The 10,654-nt window shown below is 43.7% G+C and overlaps 1 protein-coding gene across 1 annotated transcript; it reads left to right on the forward strand.

Annotated features, from left to right (window-relative positions):
- The first annotated feature begins 5,698 nt into the window (after window positions 1-5,698).
- On the forward strand, window positions 5,699-7,753 carry LOC143038540 (uncharacterized). Its single transcript, XM_076207863.1, has 3 exons — window positions 5,699-6,377; window positions 6,505-7,122; window positions 7,289-7,753. The coding sequence occupies exons 1-3, from the start codon at window positions 5,991-5,993 to the stop codon at window positions 7,649-7,651; spliced, it is 1,368 nt and encodes a 455-aa protein (XP_076063978.1). The 5' UTR covers window positions 5,699-5,990; the 3' UTR covers window positions 7,652-7,753.
- The last annotated feature ends 2,901 nt before the right edge of the window (window positions 7,754-10,654 follow it).

The following is a 10,654-nucleotide window of genomic DNA, read 5'->3' on the forward strand; positions in this document are numbered from 1 at the left end:
GGGGGATAGAACTGAGCCCTGTGGTACTCCATTCTTAATGTTTCTGATGTGCGATGATTGGCCATTATATGACACGTAAGCATTCCTACCTGCCAGATAATTGGCCAGCCATCTTTTGGTGTTATTGTGCATGTCTGTGTTATATATTTTATTTGTTAGGTTGTGGCGGGGGATAGCATCAAAAGCTTTACTAATGTCTAATGTTATGAGAAGTGTTCTGTGGTGGGGCCTATCTGAATTGATGCCATCTAAAATTCTTTGTGTGAGGTTTATCAGAAGAGTGTTTGTGGAGTGTAGTGGCCTAAAACCGTGTTGTGAGTCAGCAAGGGGAATATGTGGTGTGACAAGTTTAAGTATTAGGCGTTCAATGACTTTAGAGGGGGTGCAGAGAAATGTGATTGGGCAGTGCAATGTTGGGATTATTGGGTCTTTGTTCGGTTTTGGAATGGTGATTATTTTACCATGCTTCCAGATGTCAGGTATAGTGTTGTGTGAATAACTGTAGTTTGCAATGTTTGTGAGTGTGTGTATACCTTGTGGTCCAATGTGTTTTAGGTGGATGTTGCTTATGTTATCAGGGCCACAGGCAGATGAGTGCTTGAGATTATGTATTATGAGTTTTGTCTGACTGTCTATGAAGGGTGTATAGTCTGAGTCTGTGGGGAAGTCTTTCTTACATCGAATGGTGCGTCGGTCGGCAGGGTGAGAAGTGAGATGGCTTGTCTGTGCAAAATGACATATGAGTGCATTTGCTTGTTGTCTGGTTGAGGGTAGATTATCTGTTGTTGTGATTATTGCTGCGTGAGAGCGTGTAGTGTTACTGTTGGATAGTGTAATGCTGTTGAGTGTTTTGTACAATTTGCTGGTGTTTGTTTTGTGATCAAGTGCATTGATAAAGTTTTGCCAATTTTGTGTTTTTTGTTTGTGTATTTTATTAGCAATCACAGTGTTTAGTGTTTGTATTTGGTCTGCTATGTTTTGAGGGATAGGTGTGGGAGTATCGTGTTTAAGTGTGTCACGTTGTCTGATGAGGTCTTGGATTTCTGGTGTGAAGTTGGGGTTGTGTGATTTTCTGTTGCCTCTAGGGATGTATCTCTTGTCTGCGTTTTGTATTATTGTATTAAAAGTGTGCACAGCATTGTTTATGTTTGTGATTGGTGTACTGTTAAGTGTTTCAAAATGTTGTTCTGTCTCTTTAGTAAAAGCTTCCCAGTTAGCTCTCTTGTAATTGGTGTATGTGTGTCTGTGGCCAACTGGGGTGCATCTTGTTTTGGTGGTGATGATGATTGGAAGGTGGTCAGAACCAAGGGTTCCGACCACTCTCCATGATGTTGTTGGGGTTAGGCAGGGGGAGCAGAAGGTGATATCAGGAGAGGAGGGAGTGTAGAGGGCTTGGTGTGGGATATGTGTATGATTATGTGTGTTGTTCATGATAGTCAATGTGTCAAACTGAGTCTGTATATCAAGCCCTCTGTCTGTGTCAGGGTTGTCGACATACCAGGCAGACGACTTGGCGTTGAAGTCACCACCCATGATCAGGTTGGGGATTGAGGCTAGTTGGCTAAGTTGAGGCCTGAAGGTGTTTGGAACTGTGGGGGATGATTGTGGGGGAATGTACATGTTAACTATTGTCAGTGTTGATTTGTTGCCTGTGCGGATTCAAATGGATTGGATTTCTGTAGTGTTATCTGTGGTAGGGAGGAGAATTTTGGTTGTGGCACTTGTGTCCACAAAACAGATGGAGTGATGGATCAGGGTGATGAGTCCACCGCCATTGCCGTCGGTCCGGTCTTGTCTGATGGTGGTGTAATTATGAAATGATGGTGTTTTGTGTGAGTGTCTTAGTTTTGTTTCTTGTATAATCGCAATGTGTATGTTGTGTTGTTTAAGAAAGTGTTCAAGTTCATGTTTTTTCGTGTTAATACTATCAATGTTGTGTTGTAATATGTTGATGTTGTGTGTTTTGCATGTGTTGTATGTTGCTGTTTGGGGTTGAGGTTGGGGTGGTAATGGGGAAGGTGTAGGATCTGGGTTAGAGGGGGGGAAAGGAGAGATCGGGGACAAAGGAAGGGGAGTACTGATCGGGGGTAAGGGCAAAGGGAAATTGGGAGTGGGTAAGGGTGCTGGCTGTGGTTGGGGAGATGGGAGTGGGGTTACTGGAGGGCAGGTAGAACATGTCCAAGTGTTTGTGTCAGCAAGTGTTGTACAAGTGAGGTGGGCCCAGTTTTTGCACATATTGCACTGAACTGAGCCCTTTGTCTGTCTGCCCGAAGTAATGGTTGGTTGGAGACTTCTTATGGTTCTTATGGTTGGAGACTGTTGTAGTGTTAGGGGGGGTGAGTGTGGTGTGAACTCTGCTGGTGCCTGTGATTCGAGATTAGTCTGATGGTATATGAACTTGGGTTCATTATTTGTGTGGCTAGATGATTGGGATAATGTTTGCTATTGTTTGGACCACTTGGGGAGGTGAAGATATGGTTTGGCCATTCATTTGGTGAACAGGAGGGAATGTAAAGATGTTTTACTCAAGAATTTTTACATTTTTATCCAGATTTTGGAGACATGGGCTTGGGAAGGGATTGTTAAAAAGTAAGTTGATTGGTTGATATGGACTGTAGTTTACCAGTGCTTCTATCCTTTTGGACAATCTTGCACTGCTATTATGCATTATCTTATATTTCATGTTGGTTTAGTTAGTCAAGGGTATTTATGATTTGATTAATAGTTGTTTTCTGTAGGAAATTGTAGAGCTATGATAGAGGTCAGCCCAACACAGACCAAAGGGATTTCTCCCAATCTTCTATTTTTCTGCATGAGGGGACAGAGAGGGAGGTCTCCAATTAAGTGAAGTGGCCTTGCTGTGGATATACTGTGTCTTGCTGCACTGCTTTTGACCCAGGGCAGTTAGCAGGATACAGGAATGACCTGTCATCCATGAGAAGCAAAGATGAGAGGGAGGAAAGGGTAGTGGATGAAAGTGGAATGGGCGGGAATGAAATGGGTGGGAGTGGGTATATGCCTTTTGACTTTGGCTACCTCCCTGGTAAGGATGAAAAAGCCCTTGGTATATAGATAGATGATAGAGGCATTAATGTTTAATCAGTGCTGTTTAAGGGGTAGGTGACAGCAGGTGGTTATTGTAGGGTGTTGTATAAATTAGGCAGTCAAGCAGTGTATGATATTGTAAAGAGAATTACTTTGGCAAATGTTTAGGGTGCCTTTTCAAGTCCCTTCCTCACATGGGATGAGTAGGACAGTCCCTACATAAGGTTGTTCAATTGGGTTGGGTGCTCCAAAGCTGTGCTACTCCTAATCCTTACACAGGGTGGGTTGTGATTGAAGGCTTTCAGAGATCATCTGCCTCCACTGTCACACAACATTGTTGGAGAACTTAGGATTGTTAGATGAAAAAATCTATTCTAAGTACTAATGGCTTCTTTCCTCTTATAAGGGAGGTAGCCAGTCCATGCAGGCACCTATTCCCACCCATTCCACTCCTATCCACCATTTTTTTTTTCCTCTTCTTAGCTCCTCATTGATGAAGGGTTGTCCCTGTCTCCTAGCCACTACCCAGGGCAGAGGCAATGCAGCAAGACACAGTACATCCACAGCAGGGCTGCTTCACTTACACAGCAACCCTCCCTCCTTGTCCCCTCAGGCAGAAAATAGAGAGTTTCTTTCAGGCTGCATCAGAATATCATCCATACACAATTATTTTCCATACACTATCCCCTGCCTTCTCCCTTCCTTGCTCAACAGACATTCCCCTCTTGCTGAGTGCCCCTTTCATCCCATCCATCCACCTCACCCTTGGTCATCCCCTCAAATTCACTCCATCCACCACTGCTGTCCACACTCTTGCTAATCTTTCTTTGCTCATTCTTTCTTTGTGCCCAAATCATCCCAATACCCTTTCATCAGTCCTATCTGCCAGCTCCCCTTCCACCCTTGCTCTCCTCATTTCTCACACTATCCAACATTGTAAACCCTACTATATTTCTCAGACATTTCATCTCAAACACATTGGGTCCAATTGTGTTTGCCATATATATAAATGACATGGATGAAGGTGTGGAATGTTATATGAACTTCTTTGCAGATGACGCAAAAATACTAAAGAAAGTAAGTACAAAGGAAGATTGTGAATCACTACAGATAGACCTAGATAAAATATGGAAATGGAGTCAAAAGTGGGAAATGAACTCTAACATCAAGAACTGTAATGTAATGGAGTTTGGAAAAAGTAAAAATAGAATATGGAGAAATTATAAAATGGGTGAAGAAGTAAAAAAAAATGAGCTCAGAAAGGGACCTAGGAGTAATAATCAGCAAAGACATGTCACCAAACATATCAATAGAATAGTCAGAGAAACCTTCAACCTACTAAGGTCGATGCAAGTGGCATTTGATTATTTGGATGAGGAAATGGTCAAGATAATATTAGTTACATTGATAAGACCAAAATTTGAGTATGCTGTAACACTATGAAAACCCAGTACTAAAGAATATAAGGAAATTAGAAAGAATACAAAGAGCAACAACAAAGATGGCACCAACACTCTCCAAATTGACATATGAACAGATTGTCCACGTTGGAACTACCAACTCTGGAACAAAGAGAAAGAGATCTACTATTTATAGAATCATCAAAGGAATGGAAATCCTAGAGATGATTTATTAAAGTGGGACAACAGAAAAACAAAAGGACATGAAAAGAAACTCAAAAAGAATAATTATAGAAGAGATCTGAAAAAGAATAGTTTCCCACACAGAGTGGTGGATACCTGGAATGAATTAGATAAGGCAACAGTGTGTGCAAACACTATTCAAGAATTTAAGAATAAACTTGATGCTGAAAGATACAAAGACGGGTCACTACAAGCACAGCTCCCTTCTCGTAAAATACAACTAGGTAAATTTGTCTCTCTTAAATTCCAAGTCTCTACTCCATGCCATATCATAGGGTCAATTTCCTCTTCATATAACATTCTCTTTGCACCCACTCCCAGATACCTATTGCCAGAGGTGGGCGTTACGAACAAATGTTCGCGAACCTTTATCCGCGGATTTGTTCGGACCGGCAAAATACCGGATTTGGGTTCGGAGGTTCAGATTCGGACCGACGTCAAAAAAGATTCGGACTTCCGGGTTCGGAACATCTTTTTTTCGCGAATCCAAACCTCTGTATCCCAGGAAAAATTAAAAAAACGAAGACGACCAAACATTGGTTTTCAACTTTTCCGCGGCATACAGATGTGGTGATGCCTATGTTTCTGTAACAACTAGAGACGCCTTTGACCATTAGCATTGTGTTTTACTTTATCGCTTCTCTCTACTTCTATTTCAGTATGGGCGTGTAAGTGTGTGTCTCAAATGACCACTGCTCGAAATGTGCTCGATATGCAAGCCTGTGTGACTGTGTGTAGTAATGCGAAACAAAGACTAGTAGTACTGCCTGGACTGCCCTTCTTTGAACTTGGAAATATACACATGGTGTTTAAGTCGTTGCTTTATCTGTACCACACAGACTCGTCATGTTGTGACCGCAGCTGGCTGCCAGCCAATCAGAACGCTTGTTAGTGACGCGCAGCCACTGCGCATGCGCCGGTGACTGCAGCAGCCAATCAGAGCACTTGTTTAGTGTTTACAAATTTGCACAGTCTGCAGACTTTCTTGTCACCGCATCCCATAAGTTACGATTTAGTTAAACAGTGCTACAATAGTCAGACATTCTTCAACCGTTGCACTGACAACACTCTGGAGAGGACACCCAAGGAGGCTAGACTACTCTACTCACATCACACTCACTGCTGACAATGGATAAGTACGTGACCTCCACACCGAGGTCGAGAAACGCAAGTGCTCAGTCTGACACACCAAGGTCCGCGAACCCAAGTGGCCTCACTGAGAGTGAATCTGACGCCAGCGATATCCAACTGCCAGAGTTTTCGAGTCCGGAGCTGATGCCTGGCACAAGTTGAGCCGAGGACATGGACATTGCCGACACCGAGGCCAAGCAAGCCGAGGGAGGTCACGGTTCCAGGAGGGAAAGGGACCTCTACAGAGACTGGGACATTCTCAAGCCCTTCTTCAAGTGTGGTGTTGGCAGGGATGCCGGGTTTGCCCTCTGCGCCAAGAAAAATTGCACTGCGAGGCTGAAGCTTCAAAATGACACCAACAGCAACTTAAAGAAGCATTATGCCACCAAGCACCCTTTAGATAGTCCTGCCTTAAAAGCAGCCTTAGATGGCAGCAGCAAACGTGGCCGCTCTGCTTCTGGTGGTGGTCGGGATGCCAAAAGCCTCAGGCAGGGCTGTATTGAGGAGGCTATGGCTGAGAGGTTTGACCAGCAGAAGGCCCTTGACCTGTTTTATGAGGTTACCTTTAAAAGTTATACTGTTTTAGTATGAAAATAATTTAATAAATTAATTAACTTTAATAAATAAAAATAATTTATAACAAAAATTTAACTTCAAATACTCACACATCTTTTTTATGTTTCAGTGGATTATCCGCGACATGCTGCCCACCATAACAACAGAGTCAGAGGCGCTCAGGGCCTTCCTCAACTACCTGAACCCTCAGTTCAAGCTGCCGTCCAGGAAAAAGCTTGGCGACGACATCAAGCATATGAGCGCCAGGGCCAAAAATGAGCTCACCCAGATCATGTCCAAGCAGGACTACCTGGCCACCACTGCCGACAGCTGGTCGAGCCACAACCGGGCCTTCATAGGCTCCACAGTCTCGTGGTTGGACAAGGCCACCCTGGAGAGGACGACTGCAGTCTTGGGCATGAAGGAGGTGAAGGAGAGCCAGACAGCCGAGTACTTGGCGAGGTCCTTGAGCAAGCTGCATGAGGACTTCAGCATCTGCAGCAAGATTCTCTGCACGACCACAGACAATGGCACAAACTATGTAAGTGCATTTGTCAACTTTGCACAAGAGGACGTCGTCATACAACCTGGCGAGGACAAGCCTGACGAAGAGCTGGCTGACGAGCCTCAGGTCATATCTATGGAGGAGGCCCTGGACCAGGCTGATGAAGCCGAGGTTAGCCTGCCTAAACACCAGAGGTGTGGTGCACACACTCTGAACCTCCTGGCGTCTGAGGATGTTTCCAAAGTGAGTATAATAATTTCATTTTTTTAATTTAATAAATTAATAATTTATAAATATTAAATAATTTATTGTTCTTTTGGTAAAAACTAAAAAGATGTAAATTATTATTTATTATTTTTTAATTTGTGAATTGTAATAAAATATTAAATAATAAATATTCTTTTTTCAGGTCCCACAATGGAACCATGGTGGCAGGAATATCTTCAGAAGGTCGGCTGCCAAGGCACAGTCTTTGTGGAATGCCCACGACTGCCAAACTGTCACAGCCAACGAGATAAAGGATGCTATCGGCAAAAAACTTAAAAGTCCCTGGCGCGACGAGGTGGAACTCCAGCTAGGGTCCTGGAGCTGCAACGTCTACGTCGTGGGACCACCCCCCAACCCCAAGAGTTGGGGGCCAAACAGCAGCATTTACCCCTGGCCATCAGCTCTACGCAGATGGCACCGATCCCCAAGGAGGAGCTACGCCTACCTGGGGGAGTACCACAATCCTTTTTCTCCAACACACAATGTTACGTTTTTTCTGCACTGAGGGGTCATTTTCCGGCGATCACCCCTCTTCTTCTACTTTTAGCCGGAGATGTAGAGAGCAATCCTGGGCCCAAATCTACAGCAACACTTCTCACCAACTGGACACATTGGCTATGACAGCTATAAGATGCTTTCTGGCCTGCTTCAGGACCTGGACACCCGTAAAAAGATCAATGATCTCTGTACCAGCATGCGCCCCAACCCGATCCCCGCCTTTGTTGACGAGGACAACGAGGTCATCGCCAAGTACGTCAAAGTTATGGCCCCAGTTGCCAATGCTTTGGACAAAATGCAGTCAGACCAGCATGCCCAGCAACTTGATGGTGCTCCAGAGGGACTTGAACCTGCTTAAAGATGACAACAGCATCAAGCATGCCAAGCCCCTCGTCACCTACCTCCTGGGGACACAGGAGCACCATGGCAGAGACAAAAGGGCTTCACTGAAAGGTAGATATTTTTAATATATTAATATAATATAATAATAATAATATAATATAATTATATAAATAATAAAATAATATAATATTTTATAGTAATTGATATGAAAAAAAAAATTAATAATCATTAATCAATAATTAAATTAACTCGTATCTTAATCTTTTCAGGTTTCAACACATATTTGAGGACCAGGAGCAGCTCCTTGTGACTGCCTTCCACCCCAGGTTCCGTCTAAAGATGGTCAAGTACATATGCAGGACAAATCCTGACTTGTACAACCTGGTGAAGGACAAGATGGTGTCGGACCTTGTGGCCCAAATCAGGTCCAAGGAGGGGGATGTGGCCTCCGCCTCCAGCCAGCCCACCTCCAGGCCACAGTCTGTGGCCAGCCACACCAGCGAGCACGACGAGTTTGCCTTCCTTCTTAATAACGAGGAGGAGCCTGTGGTGGTGGCCAACCTGGAGGAGGAGGTCGGCAAGGAAATAGACACTTGGGGCGCCATTCTTGGCACAAGCATCATGAAGATCTCCCCGGCAACTTTCCCCAAGGAGCACAGGCAGCACTGGGTGAACTGTTTCATCAAGTATAACACTCCCCTGCCCTCGTCTGCCTCAGCTGAACGACTCTTCAGCTTCGGCTCGGACATTTTGAGGCCAAAGCAAACCTCTCTGACCAATCTGAACTTTGAGAACCTGACCTTCATGAAGGTAAACTTGAAGTTGGTTAAGAGAGAGAGAGAGAGAGAGAGAGAGAGAGAGAGAGAGAGGGCCAACAAGTTAGAGTGAATCTGTGAAGAGTGTCGAGTGAAGACTGAAGTGTTGTGAATTTTTGTTTTAAATGTTTTTACTGTTTTGTTTTGTGAACTTTTGTTTTTACTTTTTACTGTCTTGTATTAATAATTTGTTTTTCTAGTAATAATTTGTTTAATAAATAATGTAGGTATCTTAAAAAACACTTTTTTTAATCGGAAAGCTTTAAATTTAGATTCGGAGATTCGGAATGAGTAAAATTTAGGTTTGGAAATGTTCGGAAGGTATCGGAATAAAGGTTCCCTTTGCTAATTTTTAAAGATTCGGAGGTTCGCGGACAAATGTTCAGAATAAATGTTCGCACAGAAATTTTGAAAATCGGGTTCGCTATTCGGAGGTTCGGAACCCAAAACCGGCGAAGCTTCGGGTTCTGATTCGGAACCCAAAAAAAGGTTCGCGCGCCCACCTCTGCCTATTGCTCAAGACATTTTACAATCCCTCAATATATTTATTTGCTTCTCTCAACCTACAGTTTACCTCCACCCTCACCCCTCCATTTCTTGCCACATATGACCCCAAACAACTAAAACCATCCACTTCCTCCACCTCTCCCCTCTAAGACTTGCTTTTAACCCACTGCCACCTCTATCCTTGTACATCTCATCACCTCAATCTAGAGAAGGCATTTGATAAAGTACCTCATAGTTGATTTATGTGGAAATTGGATCACATTGGCAAACTACAGTACTAGAATGGATGAAAGATTTTTTGAAGGGAAAATACATGAAGACAGTAGTAAAGGATAAGATATCAAGATGGAGAGCAGTAATGAGCAGAGTTCCACAAGGTTCAGTGCTTGCACCAATAACAGTTTTTGTCTGTCACTGATATGATGGAAAGAACAAGATATGCCAACATGTTTGTAGATGACACAAAACTCATGATACATATACCATAGGCTTTCTTCCCTCTTACATGGGAGGTAGCCAAAAAACAAAGGCATAGAAACCACTCCCACCCATTCCACCCCTACATACTCCACTCCTCTCTACCCTCTTATCTTGGTACGTCCTGGATGACAGGCCATCCCTACATCTTGTCCACTGCCTTGGGTAAGAAGCAGTGTTGCAAGACACAGCACATCCACAGCAAGGCCGCTTCATTAATTCAGCAACCTCCCCTCTCCATCCCCTCATGTAAAAAAAGGAGAAGACAGGGAGAAATCCCTTTGGGCTGCGTCAATTTATTTCTCATACAAACTCCCTCACCCCCATCCACTCACCCTCATGCATCACAGCATCATCCATACACAACCCTTCTCCATTCATCCCTATCTTGTCCTCTCCCATCCTTTCTCAACAGCCATTCCCCTCTTTCCCAATGCCCCTTTTACCTCATCCATCCATTTCATCCTAGGTCGACCCCTCATGTTCACTCCTTCCACCTCTGCCTTTTACTCTTTCTTCACTCATTCTTTCCATGTGTCCAAATCATCCCAATACTCTTTCATCAACCCTATCTCCCAACTCCCTTTCCTCCCCTGTTCTCATCACCTCATTTCTCCCTCTATCTAGCCTAGCAACCTCTATCATACTTCTCAGGCATTTCATCTCAAACACATTCAAACTCCTTCACTCTTCCTCTCTTATGTTCCATGTTTCTGCCCCATACAGTGTGTCAGCACAATCACTCCTTCATACAATCTCCCCTTAGCATCCATTCCCAAATATCTATTTCTCATTACACTTTTTAATCCACCAAGGTATTTATCTGCTTCTCTCAATCTACATTCTACCTCCACCCCCACTCCTCTCTT

The sequence above is a fragment of the Oratosquilla oratoria genome, chromosome 24 (genome assembly GCF_046742065.1).
Source record: "Oratosquilla oratoria isolate Oo_2021 chromosome 24, ASM4674206v1, whole genome shotgun sequence".
NCBI classification, from domain to species: Eukaryota; Metazoa; Arthropoda; class Malacostraca; order Stomatopoda; family Squillidae; genus Oratosquilla; species Oratosquilla oratoria.